At 38.4% G+C, this 24,918-nt stretch overlaps 1 protein-coding gene across 1 annotated transcript in view; it reads left to right on the plus strand.

Moving 5' to 3' along the window:
• HAVCR2 (hepatitis A virus cellular receptor 2) overlaps positions 1-3,146 on the plus strand; it is a 30,093-nt gene extending 26,947 nt beyond the window's left edge. The window contains exon 5 of the mRNA XM_044659851.1: positions 3,126-3,146. Coding sequence (XP_044515786.1) covers positions 3,126-3,146 — 21 coding nt within the window. The remainder of the gene's footprint in view (positions 1-3,125) is intronic.
• Positions 3,147-24,918: the final 21,772 nt, after the last annotated feature.

Consider the following 24,918-nt stretch of genomic DNA (forward strand, 5'->3'; position numbering starts at 1 on the left):
GATCAGCACAAATCCCCAGGAATTCTTCTACAGCCTTCCACAAGTACTGCTGACCTTGAGGTCCCTCACCTGGTCACCACCTCAAGATGTACTCCTTGTCAATATCCTCCCAGAACTGAATGCTATACTTCCTTCTGATGCTGTGTGATTAGGGCAGAGTATGACAGGATTATCCGATGTAGAATTGCTGATGGTCATTAGTTAGATTAGAGATCAATTCAATAAGAATCTCTTAACCTTCTGCCACTGTGGTAGATGCTAGGAATACAAAGACAAATTAAAAAAAAAAGTCTTCATTTTCCAGCTGTCTATGTTTTGCTTGGGATGATACAATATTTACATTTATATAGCTAAGTCTATAGAATGCAATTTTAGGAGGAAGAGAACACTAATGAATAAGATCATAGAATTGTAGATTTAGAGCTCAAAGGGACCTGGGAATTCATCTAGTCCAACCCATTCTTTTTCAGATGACAAAATTGAGTGCAATCAGGTGCAAAGATTTGTCCAGGGTAACATAACTAGTGGGCAGCTAGGTGGAATAGTGGACAGAACATTGAGCCTAGCGTCAGAAAGTCCAGAGTCCAAATCTGATGTTAGACATTTAATAGCTGTGTGACCCTGGGCAAATAAATCACTTAATCCTGTTTGCCACATTTTTCTCATATGTAAAATGAGCTAGAGAAGGAAATGGTAAAACTACATCAGTATCTTTGCCAAGAAAATCCCAAATGGGGCCATGAAGAGTGAATATTACTGAAAAGACTGAACAACAACAAGAACAACATAGCTAATGTAAAGAGGTAGGCTGATTGGGATCCAGAATTTTCTGACTTTCAAGTCCATTCCTGGGTCCATGATGTCCCACTTTTTAAATTTATGGTTTACCAAGCACTTCAGATCAATTTGTAGTATTACGATAAAAAATGATAAAGGCTGCTATAATAATATAAATTAGTAATTTAATTAAAGCCATGCTGATAGATAAAGTTATTAGACCACACGCTTGTAAGCATTCAAAACAGCCACCTAGCCATAATTGTCTTCCGTCTCTTCCCGAGTCTGCTAGCCAAGAGAAAGCCCTTCCCTCCTAACCCAGGAGATTATAAACTCTTCTCTGAGTCGAAGTAGGCGTCCCCACGCCCAAAGAACCGGAACCAGAAACCCATTGGAACACGGGAAATGTAGTTTGATACATTTCCCAAATTTCACTTTTACAATTCCCCATGAGGTCCGGCAAAAAAAAAAGGTTAGTCCTTTTTTCTTCGCTGGACCTGTAAAAATAAACAACTTCTAAAATTTTCAGGAATTTGGGGATAAAAGAAATAGCTAGAAGACACGTTGTAAGTTATCCGGTCTACCTCAATCATTTTTATAGGTGAGAAAATTGAGTCTCACAGAGAAGTTACTTGCCCAGGATCACACAGGTAGCAATTTGCAGAAACAAGAATCCAAGCAGGTTCCAGACTCCCAATCTCATCTTCTTTCTATCATACCCTTTTGATTCCAAAGGAAATCAGGAAAGTTTTTCCATAACTAAGCTGAATCATAAAGGAAGCTAAAATTCTACAAAGTCAAAGTGAAAGAGAATGCATTCCAGGCATAAAGTACAGCCTGTGTCAAGGCACTAAGATAAGGGATGGAATGTCTTTAAGGAGCTTATAGGGAGGGAGCATGAACTTTTAAAAGTATATACAAAATAGACACAAGACAATTTTGAAAAGAGAGTTGGGTAAAACAGTTATTAAAAAAAAACCAAAACAACATTGAAGGGCCAAATGAGATTAGATAGCATGTATATAAGCTACCCTGTCACCATATTTGTATGGCTTACTCTGATAGAATAGAGAAGGTAGATGGCAAACATAATTTTGGTTTGGGGATTAGCAAAGAATGAGTAAATGTGATAGGCAATGGATCATTTGAATTCTAACCCATTTTTAGACAGTATGTTTTTATTTAGGTAGTCTAAGATTGAAATAGCCCATATTCTGTAGATTCATATTGATCTTTTCTAGTCAGATCTTCTTGGGTCTCTTTTCCTTCCTCTGTAAAATGAGTGGATCAGATTATTTCTAAGATCACTTCCAGACCTAAATGGCTTTGATTCTAGTCTTTAAGAAATCATGAAAATGCAATTATAATGGCAAAATTTGAATTAATGCTCTAGGGCAGTGATTCCCAAAGTGGACCCTGGTGGGTGCTGCAGCAATCCAGGGGAGCGGTTAATGGTCACACTTTTTTTGTGTTACATTCTATTCTGAATTCAATAAATAGTTTCATAATTTCCAGGGGGCTCTAAGTAATATTTTTTTCTGGAAAGGGGGCGGTAGGCCAAAAAAGTTTGGGAACCACTGCTCTAGGGGATCAAACCCTAAATTTATTGAAATGTCTAGCTTGGGTCCCATTGCTGACATTTGTTTAACTTTCTATTTCTACAGTGCAATCTCCAAGTCAAATCCACTCCCCAAAGACCTAAGAGAGATAGCAGAAGAGAAATTTGGAGTTGAAGAAAATGTGTATGACATAGAAGAGAACGTTTATGAAATTCAGGATATGTGAATATTCAAGAGTAGCATCTGACTTCAGAAGCCAGAAGTAACTCCAATGACCTCCTCACTTGTCTTATTTCAAGTGTATTGATCAACCTTAGATGACCATGCCATCCCACTGCTCAAACACCTTTAATTGTCCCATGTTTCATATAGGACAAAATACAAATTCTCAAGTCTGAAATTTAAGCCCTCCACAATCAGGCTCCATTTCACTTTTCTAAGCTTATTTCACATTGTTTTCCCTTTGTGTACTCTCTATTTCTACCAAATTGGTCTACTAACTGTTCCTTGAATTTAATATCCCATCTCCCATCTCTATATCTCTGCATCTTCTGTGTCTGGAGGGCTTCATTTCCTTCAAGGTAGGACTCAGGTGTGACTTCTATCAAGTCTTCTCTGATTTCCTCTGAGTTTCCCTTATTCCTATTCCCAGTTGGTGCTTTCTGACTTCTCAGACTATCCTGTTTTAACTTATCTGTATACACATCTTATCCCTTAACAGAATGCAAGCTCCTTAAAGGGCAGGGACCTATTTCTGCTTCTGTCTTGTTTTTGTCTTTGTGTTTCTAGATACAGCATTGTGCCTTGTAGATGGTAGCTATTTAATAAATTTTTGAACTGATCTGTCTTATTTGTTAAATCAAATCAAATCAGTCAATCCTTAAAGACATTCATTCAGATTATTCACTGGAAGGTCAAATACTGAAGCTGAGCTTAAATACTTTGGCCACATAATGAGCAGACAGGACCCACTGGAAAAGCCCCTGATGTTGGGAAAGACTGAAGGCAAAAGGAAAAGGAGAGGGCAGAGGATGAGATGACCACAGGCTGTCATGGGTACAATAAACATGAACCTGGACTTTGAGAGATAGTGGAGGCTAGAAAGGCTTGGCGTGCTAGGCTCCAGGGGGCCATTAAGAGTCAGGCACAACTCAACAACTGAACAACAACAATAAGTTTTATAAAAATTGTGTTGAATTGAATTGGCAGTTAAGTATGTTTCAGGAAAACAGAAAATTCATCCAAGAAGAAACCTGCATATAGTAAGTACACTGTCTAGCAAGACAGTGGGACGATAGAACAAAAATCCTTATTTTGCATGAAATTAGCTTTCAATCAATGAGGTTTAACATCTTCAGTACTTAACCCAATGAAGTGGATGATCAAAATTTTCCTACTAACTCTAAAAACTCTTAGATATTTGTCTCTCCATCTCTTCTGCAATATATTTTCCACTTAAGACCATAGCATTTGTCTTGTAGATGAAAGTCAATCCTTATATTTATTACAATGACACATCCAAGGAGCAAGTTTATGAGATTAGAATGGACTGACAGGAATCCTAGGTGATTCTAGAAAATAGCAGGACTCCTTCTGCAAATAGCCCTTAAAAAAATGTTTAAGGGGCAGCTAAGTAGTAAGTAGGTTGAGTGTCAGGTCTGGATTTGGGAGGACCTGTGTTCAAATCTGATCTCAGACATTTTAGCTCTGTGATCCTGGTTGCGTCACTTAATCCTGACTGTCTGGCCCTTATTGTTCATCTGTCTTCGATTTAATACTAAGAGAGAAGGTAAGGGGATTAAAAATGTTAATAAAAAAAATTCTTTTTGTTATTCTGAAGGTGACAAACACCAACTGGGCATCTCTAAGCCATGCTACCTCTCCTCTGATCTCCTTTCCCCCCCTTACCCTCCTTTCTCCTCTCATTGCAACTCAGACCCCTCCTTTTATCTCCCACCCCCAACCTAGACTCTGGGCTCTGACTCCAGAGATGATAGCTAATTCTGGGCCTACTTCCTGGTATTTTATCTGTATTTTTTTTTCCTTTTAGAATGTAGACCGCATAGAGGGAGAGAGAGAGACAGAGAGAAAGACAGACAGAGACAGACAGAGACAGACAGAGAGAAAATGAAGAGTGGAAGACAATAGCAAGATTGGAAACTAGAAGGATGTTGGAACCCTCAAATGGAAATAGAGAAATTTCTAAGAATGGTGGATTTTGTGGGAAAGATAAATGAAATGATCTGAGATCAAATAATAATTCATCTGGATTTTTCATCATGTAGGGCTCACTCTGTTCCACTGAAAATGAAAAATGTGTTTGGGGGTAGGTATGAGTACATGGGGGAGGCCACATTAGGATCACACTCATCAATGACTTAGGCAGAGTGCAAAGTCTTCTCTCTGACTGAGGGTTCCTTCCACAGCCACTGGGTGCTGTGGGGGCCAGCAGGTGGATTTCTTGTGAGAGGAGGGTTGTGGAATTTTTCCAGTGGTTGCTTATACAGTCACTACATGAGATGCTGAAGTAGTGGTTAGATAATAATTGCCCAGAAGAGCCTATACCCAGTGCAGGAGGTTGGAGTTGGAGGAGATGGGAGCTTGTACAACAGAAGGAAGAAGAATGAGTGAATGTTGAGGAATAAGGATAGGGATGTCCTCTTGGAGACTAGCCTACAGTTGGCTGGCCACTATTGGCTTTTGAGTGGATATAATCCATCTTCTCCCTCTCAGACTAGTAATATGCCCTTTGTAGTCTGGCCATAGAACCCCCATTCTGGAGACCACTGGTCCAGATGACTTCTCAGGTCCCTTTCAACTTTCAGTTTATGGTCCTTTTATCATAGTCATCATTGTTTTGTGCTGAACTGGGCAGCTGGGTAGACTGGATTATGGAGTTTATAGTATTGGTTGGAGGGGCAGCGAGTGGACAGAAAGCTGGGCCTGGAGTCAGGAAGACCAGAGTTGAAATATGGCCAGAGATACTTATTAGTTGTATGAGCCAAGGCAAGTCACTCAACCTTTGCCTCAGTTACCTCATTTATAAAATGGGGATAATAATAGCTTTTATCTTCCTTGCTTGCTGGGAGGATAAAATGAGGTAATAATTGTAAGATGCTTAGCACAGTGCCTGACACACATATGTGCCCTTTAAATGCTAGCAATTATTACTATAATTATTATTGTTAGTCCCAGTGGTCCAATTGGTCTTTTAGAGCTATTTTTTTTTAACCCCAGGGTCACACAGCTAGGAAGTGTCTGAGGCAAGATTTGAACCTAGGACCTCCCATCTCTAGGCCTGGCTCTCAACCCAATGAGTTACCCAGCTGCCCCCGATTTTTTTTTTTTAACCTTTACTTTCTGTCTTAAAATTTATGCTAAATATTAGTTAGTAGGCAGAAGAGCAATAAGGGCTAGGCAACTGGAGCTAAATGATTTACCCAGGATTATACAGCTAGGAACTATCTGAGGCCAGATTTGAACCTAGAACCTCCCATTTCTAGGTTTGGCTTTGTATCCACTGAGCCACCTAGCTGCCAAGCTATGTTAGATTTAAAGAATGAGAAAACTCTTTTTCATGATCTAACCTCCAAATCAGACAACTGTATCACAGATTCATGCCATTAATTTTGAGGTGGCCTTCAGTAGAGAGTTGGTGATTCAAGCATAGCCCATATCTGGAACAATTCCAAGCTTATATTTCACTTAATTTTCAGCTAGAGTTAAGTGAGAATGTTACCTCCAGAAAATGAACAGACAGATAAAACACGAAAGACTTAATTTATTTGAACGATGTTGGCCTCCATGACAATATCCTATGTGATGCGTGGAAAGTTGGGATACTCTGTGGACAGGATCTATTATGTAGATATGAAGAAAGGCAAGTTAAAAATATAGAAGATCTGTGATTTCATTTGTGTAATGTCTTCTTTTTCTTTATATATGGAAATGCTTGTTTTGTTTAGATTTGTAAACATTTGGAATAATAAAAAAATTAAAATTAAAAAAAAATTTCAGCTAGTGTTGTATTATGTTCTTATGAAAAAATCCCAAACTCTCTACTGGTAAATAATGAGAGAATTTCAAGATAGGATTAGATCCAAAAGAATACTTTATCTGGTTTCTGAGGACCTCAAGTAGAACCCTGCTTCTACCATTTACTACCTGTGTGACTTGGGGTAATTTATTTAACTTCTTTGGGCTTCAATTTCCTTGTTGGTAAAATGAAGGGGTTGAATTATGTCATCCATGTGGGCCCTTATAGCTCTAATTCTATGTTCTTATGATTCTTCTACAATAGGGCCTTTTTAGCCTGAGGTCTATGAACTTATGTTTTTGATTGCTTCTGTAAACCTCTTTTTAAAGACATTATTCTGAGTTTATAGGCTTCACTAGGTTAACAAATGGGTTTTTTAAGACATTATTCTGAGTTTATAGGCTTCACTAGGTTAACAAATGGGTCCATGATACAATAAAGGTCAAGAATCCCTTCTCTAGCTGAAGCACCAAGACCTCAAGTGCTGGGGAACTCACTACCTCTTTGAACTGCCCATTCAATATTGGCATAGTTCTAATTCTGAGGAACATTTTCCTTCCATCAAGCTGAAATCTGAAACTTTCATACAATGCTTTTAGTTGTGCCTTTGAGAATCAAGAAGGTTAAGTCTGACCCCTCTTCTTTATAAGTCATTGAGTTGTATAATAATCCTTCAAATATTTAAAGATAGCTCAATTTTCTCTAAAGCTTAAATAGTAGCATGAATTAGATTGTTGGTACTAACTTCTACAGTTAGTAGTAAATAAAATGCTTTGTAAATTGTTAATCTTCATGGGAATGTGTTCTATTATTATGAGGCATCACAGCATATTGGGATCTCTGAGAACAAAAGACATGGTTAAATCTTGACTCTCACATTTAATAGCTGGGCACCTCGGACAAATGACTAGCCCTTGGATTTCAATTTTTCTGATTTGAAAAATGAATACTTTGATATTTACACTCCCTACTTTCCAGGGCCATTCTGAGGAATGGTCCTTGTAAACCTCATGGCACCCTAGGATCAGAGATCTAGAGTCGGAAAGAATTTCTGCAGTTATGTCCTCATTTTACAGTGAAGGAAAAACTGTGGCTCAAAGAAGCTAAGTGACTTGTGCAAGGTCCTGTAGACAGTATGTGATAGAACTCAAATTGGAGTCCCAGTCTTCTGACTCCAAATGCCAACTTTTTTCTCATATACCATGCTGCCTCCAAGTATGCTGTTATTATCACCACTATCCCTCCTTCCACTGGAATGTGTAATGACTTAGTGTCAACTATGCTTGCCAGATTCAAGATGGCTATCCTGAAAGTGATATCGTTGGGAGGGATATTGCTCTAAGAGAATTAAGAAGCATATCTTACTCCATTTTGTGTGTTAATGGTTTGAGGTTTATCCTATGGAATTATTCTCTCTTCTTATATTACTTCTTTTTTTAAAAAGAACTAGTTAGAGACATTTCATTGGAGATGGAACCAATGTCCATTTCCTGTTGGAGAGAAGACATTGGCACAGAACTATATAAAAATATCCCCTTGTTACCAGTCACAAATGCCTCCTTGAAAGATCTGTAGGCAAGGAAACAACAACAACAAAACTCTGCTAGAAGATTTATCTACTGAACAGTTCAAAGTGACATTGTGGCTTTCCATCTCAGAATACCAAAATCCAACCAAAATCACTCCAAAACATTTTGCTAAGCAGACCAAATTGGCTTTCACTTTTGAACTCCTCCTTTCCAGTTCACACATTCTAGTACTTATTATTCTCCTTCTATTCTTGCCTTTTTTCCCCATTTCTTCTCCCCTTCCTTTACCAGGTAAAATATGAATCAATATGGACCTGTTAGTACCAGTGACATACTTGTTGATCATCATCTTATGGATAAGTTGCCATTACACCATGAGAGGAAAGGGCATGCATCACCAAGAATGAAAACAGATCACACATTGGTTTTCAGAAGTTATAATGTCACACATACTGTGTGAAATACATTGGTTATTAGCAGCCACTTTCAGAAAGCAAAGGAAGTATTGGGGAAAAGGGTACTTTACAAAAATGGGCAGAGATAGCTTAGGCTTCATAGTTTATGCAATGGAAACAACACTCAATTTTGGGGCAGAAGACCTAGGCTAAAATCATGGCTATATTACTTGCTACTTATGATCTGGGTATGACATTTCACCCTTCTGAGACTCAATTTCCTCTTCTATAAAGTGAGAAGGTTGAAGTAGATGGCCTCTATGGTTCCTTCTGAAATTAATAACTCTATGAAGGAGACCTTAAAAGTCATCTAGTCCAAGGAAGGGAAATGGAAAAACAGAAACACTAATATACTGTTGGTGGAACTGCAAACTGATCCAACCATTTTGGAAACTGATATGGAAATATGCCCCCAAAGTTATAAAGCTGTGTACCCTCCTTAAACCTAGCAATGACATTATTAAGTCTATTTCCCAAGGTGATCAGGAAAAAAGGGGAAGGGAATCTATATGCTCTAAAATATTTATAGCAGCTCTCTTGGTGGTTGCAAAGAACTGGGAACTGGAAACTGAGAAGATGTCTGTTAGTTGGGGAATATTTATACAAATTATGGTATATGATTGTGATGGTATACTACTATGCCAGAAGAAATAATGAGCAGGTTAATGAAAAAACCAACATGTAAACAACCACAAGAAAGTATGAAAAGTATGAAAAATGAGCAGAACTAAGAGAATATTATACACAGTAACAGAAATATTTGACAAAAAATTTGTAAATGTCTACATCTAGAGAAAGACTGATAAATTGAAACATGCAAGAAAAGACATAGTTTTATATGTGCTTTTTTTGGGTCAAATAATGTTTTCTCTTATAGGGGAGAGAGTGGAAAGGGAGTTACCTGGGAATTTTAATGTAATCAACAAACAAATTAATTAATTAAAAAATTATCTGATCCAACCCACCTCATTTTATTGGAAATCAACTCCTAGCCAAATTAAATTACCTGCCAAGGACACAAATGTAGTAAGAGATAGGGCAAAGGATTTGGTCTTAGGATCTCAAAATCACTCTCTGTTTATATCATTGTATAGTGTCTCTATTTTGGTATAAGAAACTCAGCAACTACTGAGTATGCTGAAAGTCAATCTTGAGTGGATAGAATAAGAAGAAAAGGTTTGGTAGTCAATGACTCAAAAGAAAGAGTGGAAAGAATAGAGAAAGTAGAAGTAATGGGCATAAACTTTGAGGAAGTAGACAATGCACCAATTTCTCTTTGAAGTATGGATTTCTAAGGTTTCCAAGGTACAACTGAGATCCCAGAAGAGTTCCTGGGAACACTTGGAAGGATAGACACAGTCCCCTTGCCTTCTTGGCCTGACCTCTTAAAAGACCCAAGTTTGAGCAATATTTGTTTCTTGTCCGTCAGCCACTAGAATAGTGATCTCTGATTACTGTGATGATTGAATTTCTTTAAAAAAAAAAACCAAACCAAAACAAAACCTTTACCTTCAATTTTAGAATTGATAGTAAGTTTTCTGATCTATTCCTGGGTTCAAGTCTAAACAGGGTCATGAGTCAGAGATGCCAAATTAAGTCTGTCTAGAGCATAGAGCTCATAGCTCTAGTTAACAGTTCAATTTCCTCATTTTACAAATCAGAAGGCCATGGCATAGTGGATAGAGTGATAGGCAAGAACTCCAAAAGCCACGAGTTCAGATCTGACCTCCTCTGACTTCCAGTTGAAAAGTGGTAAGAGTTAGGCCATTGGGGTTAAGTGACTTGCCCAGGGTCACACAGCTAGGAAGTATAAAGAAAGTCAGATCTAAATGCAGGTCTATTGGACTCCTTTCCTTTGTTTGGACTCTTCACATTGTTTAGACTTGAATCCAGGCATAGATCATTGTTCATAGAATAGTAGAGGTGGAAAAAACTTGGAGACTTCCATTTAAACTCTCTTATTTTACAGATTTTTTTTTGAACCCTTACTTTCTATCTTAGTATCAATTCTAAGATAGAAGAGTAACAAGGGGTAGGAGTTAAGTGACTTGCCCAGGGTTATACCATTAAGAAAGGGTCTGAGGCCAGATTCAAATCCAGGTCATCTGGATTCCAGGCCTGGCTCTCTACTCCCTGTGCTACCTAGCTGTCCCACTTCCTCCTCCTGCTCTTTGTATGGATCATTTCCCATGCTTGGAAAACCCTGCCTTCTAATCTCTAACTTTCAGAAACTTTTGTCTTGACTCAAAGTTCAACTCTGATATCGACTTGACTTCCTGATCTTTATCCCTTCCCTTTTAATGGTTAGTCTTCTCTCCTTCCTCAAATTATCTGGCATTATCCCTACTTGTGTACAAGCTGTATCCTCCCAGTCATTCTGAAACTGCAGGAGAATGTAAGATCCTTGAGGACAGGAACATTTTTTTTTTTTGTATTCTCGAATTTAGCAATATACCCTGTAGCAGATACTCAGCTGGGGAATGGCTGAACAAGTTGTGGCATACAATTGTTAACACAATACTATTATGCCATAAGAAATGGCAAAGATGATCACAAAAAGACCTGGAAGGACTTGTATGAAACAATGCAAAGTGAAGTGGGCAGAACCAAGAGAACATCATATACATTAACAACAAAGATATATGATGGCCAACTGTGAATGACTTTATTATTTTATTTTTAAAACCCTTATTGACTCCAAGGCAGAAGAGTGGTTGGTAAGGGCTAGGCAATGGGGGTCAAGTGACTTGCCCAGGGTCACACAGTTAGGAAGTGTCTGAGGTCAGATTTGAACCTAGGACTTCCCATCTCTAGGCCTGGCTCTCAATCCACTGAGCCACCCAGCTGCCTCCTGTGAATGACTTTAACTGTTTTCAAGAAGGTAACAACCCAGTTCAACTTCAAGGGACTCATGACGAAAAAAAAGATATCCACCTTCATAGAAGGAGCAGATGAAATCCAAATGCAGATCGAAACACAACTATTCTTCTCTTTATTTCCTCCTCGAATTGTTCTCAAGTGTAAGCAACATGCATCTTGTTTCATAGCATGAAGATCAGGGAAATATGTATTATGATAATATATGTACAGCCTATATCATAAAAAGAATCTTCAACTTAAAATGACTGAATTGAATTTCAATGGAACTACTTGGAAGAGGGCTGCATTCATTTGGACATACAAATTCTTTTTTTTTGGTTAAAATAAAAAAAATCACATTAGTTTTATTGTTGGAGTCCAGCTCTTATGTCTCAGCCCATGTGAGACACTGCTTTTGCTTATTTTTCATTCCGTCTTCTTGAAATGAAGAATCCCCAAAGGAGAACCAATTTGTCTTGATTGCTGTGTTCAGTACCTCCAAATAAATAAAGAAATAAATTGTGACTGGAGGCAATCCATCCAAGATGGAGTCCTGAGGCATAAATATAAGGCAAGTTATACTTCTGGGTGATTCTACCTTTGGGCTTTTAGGAGACTCAATCTCACTTACTCTCCTCTCTTTGCTGTCTCCTAGTAGGAGTCAGAACACACCTGGTTTCAGGGTCTTTGTTGAAGGCAGTAAAGTAGTCCCTCTCAGAAGGGTGTAGATTGTTTATCTCAGAAGTAGTTTGCCTTCTAATCCTTTTACCGCCAAATACCAAACTATCCTGTGTGTTAATGATTGTTTAAATCAACTAGGAAAAAATTACCGGGGGAGATGGGTGGGCTGGAGAAGTTTGACTTTCAAAGATCTTCAAAGTGTAGTTATGCAAAGTCCTATCCAAGAGATAGGGAATGGGATTCTGGGAGAAAGTTTTACTCAGGCAGAAAGGATAGAACATTCAGAGAAGTGCTGAGGAAACAAGAGACTGGGCTTAATTGAAGGTGAGTGGATATTTCTTTTTTATTTTTTAAACATTTATTAATATTTATTTTTTAGAAAAGTGAGTGGATATTTCTAAGAAAGCTTAAATGTGGACAGAAGATCCCATCAATGTTAGTAGATTTATGCAAAAAAATTTTCTTTAGTACTTTGACTTTCAGAACTAAATAGGGGCAATTAAGAATTGATGAAAAAGAAAAACCTTAATTAAAAAGTTGTGGGATTCCCTGGCTATCTCTCACTCCCTATTCATTTGTAAGTTCTCTTTCATTTCCTCTGGAAACTACTCTGTTGAGAAATTGCTTGCGTAAGCTCTTTAGGGGAGGGCAGGGGTTCCCCTTGACTCTCTGTTGAACTCACTGGGTTGACTAGCACTGGTCTGTTGATTAATTTAAAGAGTATAAGAAATGAGAGGATTTAGGCAAGGAGGAAGTGTGATTCAAAACGATACTGGAGTGGTTTCCCATATCTTCGAGTTTTTTACAGATTAGGAAACTGAGGCAAACAGAGTTAAGTGGCTTGCTCAGGGTCACACAGAAAGTAAGTGTCTGAAGCCAGATTCAAACTCAGAAAGATGAATCTTTCTGACTCCACACTGGACACTCTTTCCACTGTGCCACCTAGCCACTTAGTCGGTGGGTGAGGAAACCAAGTAAATTAAATTTGGTAAGTCCAAAGCATGCCATTTAGGGCAACAAAGGGATTTATCTCTGGAGCCAACAGCTCTCTGTCTTGTAGATACAGGAGCTATGGCTCCTAGGTTTAGTTCATTCTAATTTTATTCCAATCTAATCCCGGGACAATTAAAATCATATTATTGGGGGCAATTAGATGACTCAGTGGTTAGAGAGCCAGGCTTAGAGACAGGAGTTCCTGGGTACAAATCTAGCCTCAGATATTTCCTGTGTGACCCTGGGAAAATCTTGTACCCTAAATGACTAACCCTTACCTTACCCCTCTTCTGCTTTCGAATCAATTCTTAGTATTGATGCTAAGACAGAAGGTAAGGTGTTTTTTTGTTTGTTTGTGTGTTTGTTTGGTTTTAATTATATGACTAGTTGATTTCTAAGCCAGTGGTGCATAGTGACAAGAGAACTGAACATCTAATTGTAATAATAATGACACAACTTTAGTGTTTATAGGGTAGCTAGATGGGCTCAGAATCAGGAATGACATTTACTAGTTGTGTGACCCTGAGCAAGTCTCTTAACTTTCTTGGTCTCAGTTTCTTCATCTGTAAAATGAGCTGGAGAAAGAAATCAAATCACTCCAGTATCTTTGCCAAGAAAACCCCAAATGGGATCATGAAGATTCAGACTGAAATGACCAAATGAAAAACGCTTATAGTCTGGTCCTCCATTTTACCCATCCCCAACTCTGAAGTAGAATGTAAAAGAACAGACACTTATTTTTTTTGGAACCTGTGCACACAGGAGGCACTTAATAAATGTATGTTGAATAGAGTATATTATAAGTATTATTACTCTCATTTTACAGAGGAAAAAACTAAAGGTCAGAGAGGTAAAATTGATTTATAGGATTACTAGATGACTAGTAAACTTGGGACCTGTGTTTTGAACCCAGGTCTACTAGTATCATCAAGTCTAGCTCTCTTCTCACTCTAAGGTACGATCATTGGATCATTGCTTGAATCTGTAACTTACCAACTGACCTGCTAAACCTTTCTGAGTTTGCTTCCTCATCTGTAAACTGGATCATCCACTAGCCACCTCTTAGAGCTGTTTGTTGAGTATCCAATAAGCTACCTTTTGTGGCCATTAACTCTGGATGTAAATATAAGTAGCCTGATCATTATGTGTGCTGCCACAAAATTCCAATGCAATTAAAGGACTTTTCAATAGTCTCCTGGAGTTGGATTTGACCTTGTATTAACTTGCCTTTTCTTGATATAGATAAAACGAATTTTAATTTTGCTCTATCTGAGAGAAATATTCTCTGTCCTCCTTGGAAATCAGCTGATGCTTAGCATTTTATCTGCTTTGCATCCCTCTGTGTTGCTCTAGGAAAACAAAACAACACCCAGGGAAGCATTTTCAGTTTTATAGCCTTAGGCTGAATCTTTCCCCTCATCCCTATACAAATAGATAAGTTGATTAGGGACTGCCTGCCTCTTTGTTTCTTCCTTCTTCCTACTGTGACTTGGGGCTTAGGATCTGGGTGGAATGATTTGAAAAGTAGCTGTGGCCCACTTAGGCAACTTAGATTCTTAATATTTCTTGATTTACTAGAATGAAGGATCCATTCAACTTTTTGTTCCAAATTTATTTGTGGGGCCGAAAAGGCTTTTCAAAGGTGCTCTGACTTTCACATCTTTCTCAATATGGCTGAGGTTAAACTGCAGTGAGTGCCTCTTCTATTAGAAAAGCTTCACTTGGAGCTGGATCCACTGACCTCTCTGGATTTTTTTCCACTGGTAAAATGGAGATAATAAAGTAGATTTGAGAAGTTAGTCTTTGAAGGTACCTTAGAGGTCATTGAGTCAAATCCCCTTTAATTTTATAGATGAGGAAATACAGCCCCAGAGAATTAAATAACTTGCCTATGGTCTCACAGGCAAGAAAAATCTGGATTCAAACCCAGGTCCACTGTCTCCCATGGCACTCTTTACACTATCTCAAGATGAAGTCTCGTAGTTGTTCTGAAGAAAGAACTTTAGAAAGCTCCTGAGAAATTGAACTACCCTCATCTTATTGTTGAGGAAGCTGATGATCAGAACTCAAGCAAATATGGATTATAAGTGGTGGAGAGAGAAGGAGAAAAGATCTGGGCACAAATCACAAAATCATAGAATTTTAGGGCAGTTAGGAGGCAACTGTGACTAGAACACTGGATTTGAGTCTGGAAGAGATGAATTTAAACCTGACCTCAATCACTTTCTAGCTGTGTAACCCTGGGCAAATCACTTAACCTGTATCTGTCTCAGTTTCCTCAACTGTAAAATGAGAATAATAACAGCACTTAACTTCCAGGATTATTGTGAGGATCAAATGAGGTAAAGAATTTAGCACAGTGCCAGGCACATAGTAGATACTTAATAAAAGCTTTTCCTTCTCCCTGGGACAGAGAACATCCTACCCAATTTTCTTAATATATAGATAGGAGAAAACTGAGTCCCAGAAAAGGAAAGTCACTTGCTTAATACTAGAAAACTAGTGAGCAGCACAGCTAAACTAGAACCCAGATCTCTTGAGTCCCAATCTGAAACTGTTCCTGTAAAATAGCTAGTTATTTAGTGTCAGAGACATGGTTAGAGTCTATGTATCTTGTGTCTGTTATTTCATTTGTTCTTATCTTTTCACTATTTCCTCTTGTGTTTCTGTTCCCTTACTGAATAATTTCAATAGAAGGAAGGAAATATATTATAGTCCACAGAACTGGACCTCAAGACTCTAAATAATCCTTATAGGGTCAATAACTATCTGCTGTGGTTATCTCTAGCAAGCAAATGGAAAATTTCTCACTCAAGACAGAACTAAATCATCCCAAATATGTCCATTTTATGATCTAGCTGAAAGTACCAATTTCTGTATCCATTTGGAAAGATGGGTAAGAGAGGTGAGAGACAGTTTCTCTCCCCTGGATGATGAATGGAGCCCTGAGGAAGGGTTCGTGCATTTTTCTGGTGTTTGTTTGAGTTTAGAGAATCATTTTTCATTTCAAATATACTCCTTTTATCTCCAGAATATGTTTGTTTGTGGATCCTTTATTGTTCAAATGTCACTGAGGCAGGAAGACCATTGTCAAGAGTTACTGTCTTCTCCCCTCAGCCCCGCTATAGGGTCCCACTATGAAATTCCAAATGAACACCCCATTATCCATCCCCATCCTGCTTCTCAGGCTTCTAGTTCCCCTCCTCTTCCCCTTTTCTATTTTTTAGCTAGGGAAACAAGCTTGAACTAAAATCTCTTTAGAATGGGTAGATAGAATTATCATCAAATAGGATCTGGTGGAACAGGGTTAGACCTAGAAGGTGCTTAGTAACTGTTATTCAGTCCTTTACAGTCACGCCCAACTCCTTGTAATCCCATTTATCCCATTTATTTTTTGTTTGTTTTTGGCAAACTGGAGTGGTTTGCCATTTCCTTTTCCAGCTCACTTTATAGGTGAAGAAAATGAGGTGAACAGGGTTAAAAGACTTTCTCAGAGTCACAAAGCTAGCAAATGTTTGAGTGTGGTTCTGAACTCACGAAGATGAGTCTTCCTGATTCAAAGGCCAGGGCTCTATCCATTGTACCATCTAGCTAGTTGCCTATGCTTAGTGATTATGTGAGGGATTTTATATCTTAGGACCTTGTTCTACTACTACCTTTTGTGTGCAAAGGAATAAGGAAAGAGGGAATATTCAATAGTTAGATAAGAAGAGAATGAGAATAGAGAATCTCAGAACCATACTTTTTCCCCCCTAATTTTTCCCCAATTTTTTTCCCCAGTCAACAAGCATCTTTTTTCTCTCCTACCTATACTTTTGGGAAAGAAAACCACAATCCTTCTAACAAACAGATTTGCTTATTTGTTTATTTTTAAAACCCTTACTCTACCTTAGAATTGATACTAAATAATGTTTGGTTTCAATGTAGAAGAGTAGAAAGGGCTAGGCAATTGGGGTTAAGAGACTTGCCTAGGGTCATGCAGCTAGGAAATGATTGGGGACAGATTTGAATTCAGGATCTTCTGTAAGCATGTATTGTTAAGCAAAACAAATTCCCTCAATAACTATGCCCCAAAATATATTTCATTCTGCACAATAGCCTGTTACCTCTCTGTAAGGAGATGGGTATCCTGTTTTCATCAACCAGAGCTGGTCACTGCAGGGATCACAGATCTGAAGTTTTTCAAAGTTTGTGTTTTTTTGTTGTTGTTGCTGTAGAGACTTTTCTCCTGGATCTGCTTATTTCACTCTGCCTCTATTCATGTATGTCTTTCCACGTTTCAGAAACCATCCCTTTCATCATTTTGGGGGCACAACAAGGTTCTAAGGGGCAGCTAGGTGGCACAATGGAGAGAGTGCCAGGACTGGAGTTGGGAGAATCTGGCTTTAAATCTGGTCCCAGACACTTCTTAGCTATGGGACCCTGAGCAAGTCACAATCACATTTGCCTCGCTCTTATCCTTCGATCTTAAAATTGTTACTGAGATAGAAAATAAGGGTTTAACAAAAAGAGTGTTCTCTTATTTTCAGTCATTTGCCAATTAATGGGCACCAACTAGTTTCTAGTTCTTTGTCACTGTTAAAAGAGCAGTCATAAATATTTTTGTACATATGAGCAGAGACCCCTTTTCTAAGAGCCTTGGCGCTTAGCTTTGTCAACAACTCAGAAGCAGTTACAGAATTAGTTGTGTGACCTTCCTGAGAGACTGGACCTTGGTTTCCTAATCTCCAAAATGGAATTGGACTAGAGATGACCTCTCCCTGCTCTAAAATTTGATGACTAAGATCCTCTACCTTTCTGTAGAGCCTAAAGTCGGACAACACAGGAAAGTTTGTTGCACACAGTGAATCATTTAGGCATACAATTTCCTGGGTCTGAAGATCTGGCTGAACCAAGCAATAATAATGAAGCTATATTTTGAGAGCTGGCTAATTCACAAAGATTGTTTCAGCAAAACTTCAAATCTCCCCTGGAATCAGATGGGGCTTCCTCAGGTGACTCCAGGGAAGCTTTTTTTTTTTTTTTTCCCCCCCCAGAGGGGAAAGGGCTTAATGGTAACCACTATAAACTAAGGACCACAGGATTTTAGAATTGGAAGTGACCTCTTAGAAGCCATTCTATCCAACTCATTCATTTTACAGATAAGGAAAGTCTCTAAGCTTTAGGCTTAGAAGAAGCCAGGGGTTAAGGCAGATAGAGCTCTTGACCTGGAGTCAGGAAGACTTGAGTTCAAATGTTGCTTCCAGCACTTATTAGCTCTGTGATCCTGGGCAAGTCATTTAATTTTTTCTGCCTCAGTTTTCTTATATGTAAAATATGGATAATAATACCATTTATCTCACAAGATGGTTGTGAGAGTATATTATTATTTGTAAAGTACTTTGCCAACCTTAAGGTACTATACAAAAGCTAGCTATTATTATCAGATTGCTTTATAGTTAAATTTGTTTCACAATTTGTTGCTTCTCCCTCCTCAATCAGTACAGTGATTTAGTTAAGACAGATATGCAAGTTTAGATTTGTAGAGATATATGGTAGATATACAATCTATTTCACTGAGAAAGAGAAGAAAAATGCTCAGCCTAGAGATAGCAGATTTGTAGATAGTCACAGGCTTTTTGAGGCACAAGGTTAGAATTAAACTCTGCTGCCTGAGTTCAAACCCAGCCTCAAATACTTTCTAGCTCTGTGACCTTGGGCAAATCACTTAACCCTTTTTGCCTCAGTTTCCTCATCTGTAAAATGAGCTGGAGAAGGAAATGGCAAACTACTCTAGTATCCTTGCCAGGAAAACCTCAAAAGGAATCCCAGAGAGTCAGACATGATTGAATAACAACATGCTGCCTTAGCCTCCACTTACTATCCTGAAGGCCTAGGAGTAGACTGATTAGCGATCATTTATTACTAGAGGATTGTGGCCTTATAACTTTAAAATTCATCACCCCACTCACTTATGGGAAGAAGATCAGTGGTATTTTATCCAGCTGGTAGAGATACAGATGCAAAGAAATTCATATACTTGAGAAATGTGGCCACCCTACTGAATGAAGTGTCCTAGAGGGAGGCAAAAAATTTAGGTAAAACATAAGTCCTTGATATTATCCTCATAATATTTATAAACTAATAAGGGGCCTGGATAGTGCAATGGATAGAGTACCACACCTGAGGTCTGGAGGGCTTATCTTCTTGAACTCAAATCTGTCCTCAGACTTTGTTGTGTGACCCTGGGCAAGTCACTTAGCCCCACTTGCCTCAGTTTCCTAATTTGTAAAAAGAGTTCAGAAAAGTTGGACATGACTGAAAATAGGAGTATTAGACACAAACTGGATATTAAAAACAGCTAGGTTTTCTTGTCAAGACTTCAAGTCCTAACTGATATTCTAAGAACTTGAATAGTATGAATTGCAAAATAACTAAGAATCACACAGTTTTAGGGCAGGAAGTGACCTTAGAAGTCATCTAAGTCTAATTTACTCCTTTTATAGATAAGAAGTCTCTAAGCTTTAGTTTCAGAGTTTAGGGAGTAAAGTGGAGCAGCCAGAAAGTCTTGGGTTCAAAGTTCAAAATCCTCCTTCAGAAACTTTCTGGTGGGGTGACTTTGGGCCAATTCACTTCATCTCTGTGTTCCTCATTTGTGAAATGAGTATAATAACATCATCCTCCTCCCGGGGTTGTTGTGGGAATAAAATGATAATATTTGTGAAGAACTTTGTAAACCTTGAAGTGCAGCACAAATGCTAACTATTGTTAATAATACTGAGAGGTAAGTTATTTTTTTTAACATTTATTAATATTTATTTTTTAGAAAAGTTAACATGGTTACATAATTCATGCCCTTACTTTCTCCTTCACCCCCCCCAGCTCCCCCACCTCCCCATGGCTGATGTGTATTTCCACTGGTTTTAACATGTGTCATTGATCAAGACCTATTTCCAAATTGTTGATAGTTTCATTGGTGTGGCAGTTTCGAGTCTACATCCCCAATCATGTCCGCCTCAACCCATGTGTTCAAGCAGTTGTTTTTCTTCTGTTTCCACTCCTGCAGTTCTTCCTCTGAATGTGGGTAGCATCTTTTCCATAAATCCCTCAGAGTTGTCCTGGGTCATGGCATTGCTGCTAGTACAGAAGTCCATTACATTCTATTTTACCACAGTATATCAGTCTCTGTGTACAATGTTCTTCTGGCTCTGCTCCTTTTGCTCTGCATCAATTCCTGGAGGTCTTTCCAGTTCACATGGAATTCTTCCGGTTTATTATTCCTTTGAGCACAATAGTATTCCATCACCAACATATACCACAATTTGTTCAGCCATTCCCCAGTTGAAGGGAATACCCTCATTTTCCAGTTTTTTGCCACCACAAAAAGCGCAGCTATAAATATTTTCATACAAGTCTGTTTATCTATGATCTCTTTGGGGTACAAACCTAGCAATGGTATGGCTGGATCAAAGGGCAGGCATTTTTTTATAGCCCTTTGAGCATAGTTCCAAATTGCCAACCAGAATGGTTGGATCAGTTCACAACTCCACCAACAATGCATTAATGTCCCAGTTTTGCCACATCCCCTCCAGCATTCATTACTCTCCCCTTCTTTCATTTTAGCCAATCTGCTAGGTGTGAGGTGATACCTCAGAGTTGTTTTGATTTGCATTTCTCTAATTATTAGAGATTTAGAACACTTTCTCATGTACTTTTGATTTCCTTACCTGAAAATTGCTTATTCATGTCTCTTGTCCATTTTTCAATTGGGGAATGGTTTGATTTTTTATACAATTGATTTAACTCCTTGCATATTTGAGTAATTAGACCCCTGTCAGAGTTTTTTGTTATAAAGATTTTTCCCAATTTGTTGTTTCCCTTCTGATTTTGGCTACATTGTTTTTGTTTGTACAAAAGTTTTTTAGTTTGATATAATCCAAATCACTTATTTTACATTTTGTAATTTTCTCTAACTCTTGCTTGGTTTTAAAATCTTTCCTTTCCCAGAGATCCCCAGAACGTAAACTATTCTATGTTCACTTAACTTATTTATAGTTTCCCTCTTTATATTCAAGTCATTCACCCATTCTGAATTTATCTTGGTGTAGGGTATGAGATGTTGACCTAAATCTATTCTCTTCCATATTGTTTTCCAAATTTCCCAGCAGTTTTTGTCAAATAGTGGATTTTTGGGCTCTTTGGGTTTATCATACACTGTCTTGCTGATGTCACTTAACCCAAGTCTATTCCATTGATCCTCCTTTCTGTCTCTTAGCCAGTCCTTTGTCCCTTGTGACATCTGAGAGGGAAAGATAATGCCAAAACAGGGTATGAGGGAAGCCTCCATGAAGACATCTGAGTGAGAGTTGGAGAATGAGTAGGACTTCAACAGGCAAAGGAGAGAGCTTAAGGAACAGCAGGAAACAAAGGCATGAGATTGGTCATGTGCATCGTCAGAGATTTGTCCAGTTTCACTGAAGCATGAAAGGAGTGGAGGAACAATGTGCTGTCTAAACTTGGGAAAATCAGATAGGACCAGATGGTGGAGGGCTTTCGGTGTCAGGCAAAGGTCTTTGAACTTCACAGGTAATAATAAAGATAGTTAAAATTTATGTTACATATATTATATATAATACATATATATCCATATAAAACATGTTTTCCATATATATTCATATAAATATATCTAATGACTATGTGCCAGGCATTTTACATACCAAGCATTTTACAGTTATCTCATTTAATCCTGAGAGACAGGTGCTATTATTATTCTCACTTTATAAATGAATAAACTGAGGCCCACAGGAATTGCTTGACTCACACAGGATCACATAGCTAATAAGTATCTGAGGTAGGATTTCCATGCAGGTCTTCCTGACTCTGGGTCCATTGCTCTATACACTGTACTACCCAGCTGCCTCAGGTTGATAATATGGAACCACAGAAAATTTTTGAGTAAGAGGAATATGACTGGAGTTTTGAAAAAGATTAATGAGAAAAGTATTGGGGAAGGAGGGGAGGCATGGGGGTGGAAGATGGATTAGAAGTGAGAAGTCTATTGCTATGGGTGAAGTAGGTGTGGTATAATAATGGCAAAGGGAACAGAAAGGACACCCAAAATGGAATTTGTTTAAAATCCTTACCTACTGTCTTAGAATCAATACTGGGTATTGGTTCCAAGGCAGAAGAGTGCTAAGGGCTAGGCAATGGGTGTTAAGTGACTTGCTGACAGTCACATAGCTGGGAAGTATCTGAGACCAAACTTGAACCTAGGACTTCCCATTTTTAGGTCTGGCTCTCAATCCACTGAGCCATCCAGCTGCCCCCTCCAAAGGAGAATTTAATGTCCTTGGTATACTGTTTGGATATGAGAGGTGAGGGAGAGAGAAATGTCAGCGATAACCTAGTAGTCCTCCAAAACTGGGATACTAGTAAAATGGAACTCACTCCCTTGCACAATGATACAATATCCGTTTTCAGAGTGGTTCACATGGAAAGTACCTTTGGGTCTGAAGCCCAGCCTTAGGGCAAGAAAGTCTGGTTTAGAGTCTTTAAGACTTTGAGATTGACAACTTCCACACAACTTTGTCTTTGGTAAAATTGGAAGAGATCACAGAAAATCCTGCAGACGACTCAGTTTTCCATGGAGGAAAGATAATTTAGTCCTGGCCCTGTGAGGAGCTGCTTACACTGTAGACATTTTAATAACTATGTTTTTTTTTGAATGACTAAAGGAACTTTTTTTGTGGGGAGGAATGGGTTGTAGCAAGGCATACATTTCCTCTTTCCTCTTTTTTGAAATAACAACTCTAGAAAAATCTATTTTAATTAACTTTGTTTCTAGATTGCTTCAGTTTTCAAATACAGCCACCACCACTCCCTCTACCTAAAAAGCTGTCTCCTAATGAAAACAGCTAGTATTTAAGGATTGGGAAGTGCTCCATGTATCTTAGCTCATTTGAGTATTACATTATTTTTGTGATGTAGGTGCTATTATTATTCCAGTTTTACAGATGAGGAAACTGAGGCTGAAAGAGGATAAATAACAGAACCAAATTCTCTCTCTAAATCTTCCTTCCTTTCATACTTCCTTATTACTTTTGGAAGCACTACTATACTCCCAGTTGTCCAGGTTTGTAATCTAGGTGTCATCCTCAATTCTTCACTGTCATTCCTCATATAAAATTTGTTGCCAAGGTCCATTAGGTTTACCTTTGTAATATCTCTCCTATGTGCCCTCTTCTCCCCTGACATTGCCACCGCCCTTCATCAATTCATGCCTGGACTATTGCAATAGTTGCTGCGAACTTCCCCACTCCATTCCATTCTTCACTAAGCTATTAAAGTGATATTCCCACAGCCCAGGTCTGACCTTATCACCTCCCTCCCCCATAAACTCTGGCGGTTCTCTATCATGTTTAGGATCAAATATAAATTCACCTGGTGTTCAAATCTCTGTGTAACCTACCCTCTGCTCCTTTCCAGTCTTCTCATCTAACTCCCCATTCCAGTGGCCTTCTTGGTGTCTTCCATCTTTTCTCTGACTGGGCATCACAATTGGAAGGTTTTCCCTGATCATCTCCACCTCTTGGCACCCCTGGTTTCCTTTGGGTCTTAGTTAAAAGTCCTACCTTCTGCAGGAAACCTTTCCTTCTCCATTCTAGTGACTTCCCTTTCTCTGTTGATTTCTCCTGTATGTAGTTTGTTTGTACAAAGTTATTTATAAGTTGTCTCCCCCCACATTAGATTTTGAGATTCTTGTCTTTTACAAGAGGGGTTATCTTCTTTTTTTTTTTAAACCCTTACCTTTCATCTTAGAATTGATATTAAGTATTGGTTCCAAAGCAGAAGAGTGGTAAGGGCTAGGCCATGGGGGTTAAGTGACTTGCCCAGGGCCACACAGTAGAATACCCAACACTTATTGAAGTGCCTAGCACATAGTAATTAATTTTTTTTTTAATAAGCCCTTACTTTCTGTCCTAGTAACAACTCTAAGACAGAAGGGCAAGGGCTATGCAAAGAGGGTTAAGTGACTTGTCCAGGGTCACATAGTTATGACTATGTCTTTTAAAAACAATTAACTCCAATTTATTTAGAGTTTCATCAATCTGTATAAACCATTTATATGAAAAACAAAGGAAGCTGGGGCTTTTAGCAAAAATATACACTTTCAATTCTGGAGACTGTTATGTCACAAGGGGGAATGGCAGCTTTGAGCATCTGCACAGTGGTGGCTGATGGGAGGGAAAGGTTGGATGGTCAGGCACAGTGTCTTCTTTCACAGCATCAGGTAAGGGCATTGTACCTCCACCTAGGGAATGTGCAAAAACTCTTTATCTGAGACTAGATTTGAAGCCAGGTTCTCCCAACTCCAGTTTTGGCACAGTCTCTCGTCACTGTGCCACCTAGCTGCCCCTGAAGATGCTTAATAAATGTTTATTGACTGACTGACTTGTCCTGGGTAGCACAACTATTAAATGTCTGAGTGGGATTTGGATTTAGGTTTTCCTGACTCCAAGTTCAGTGGCCACTGAGAACTTTTGTAATAAAGGATAAAAAAGAAAGAGTAAAAAAAGGTGGCTCCAAAGATGACCAACAGAGTCCGAGGGCATGTGCAACTATTCAACACCTGCAATGAAGAAAGTGCATTTTCTCAATTCTTCTCTGAGCTCATTTGCTCTTTTTATTTAGACAGATTATTTAGTTTCTTTTGCTTTTGCTTTTTTAATTTTTTTCCATTTACAGTGATATCATCACAGTGAGTACTCTTTTTCTTATTTCAATCTACTTGGTAGAGATTTAGGCCAGCACTTTTATTTTACAGATCAGCAAACTGAGGTCCAGATTGGTTGAGAGAGTTGCCCAAAGTCACAAAAGCTGTAAATATCAGAGGTTTAAATTGAACTATGTACCTCACTCCAAGTCCAGCACTCTTTCTTTTTTTTCTTTTTTTTTTACAGGATTTATGGTATTTTTATTGTTTACATATATATTTAACATCTATTAATATTTATTTTTTAGAAAAATTAACATGGTTACATAATTCATGC

This window comes from Gracilinanus agilis, chromosome 2, assembly GCF_016433145.1.
Source record: "Gracilinanus agilis isolate LMUSP501 chromosome 2, AgileGrace, whole genome shotgun sequence".
Classification (NCBI taxonomy): domain Eukaryota; kingdom Metazoa; phylum Chordata; class Mammalia; order Didelphimorphia; family Didelphidae; genus Gracilinanus; species Gracilinanus agilis.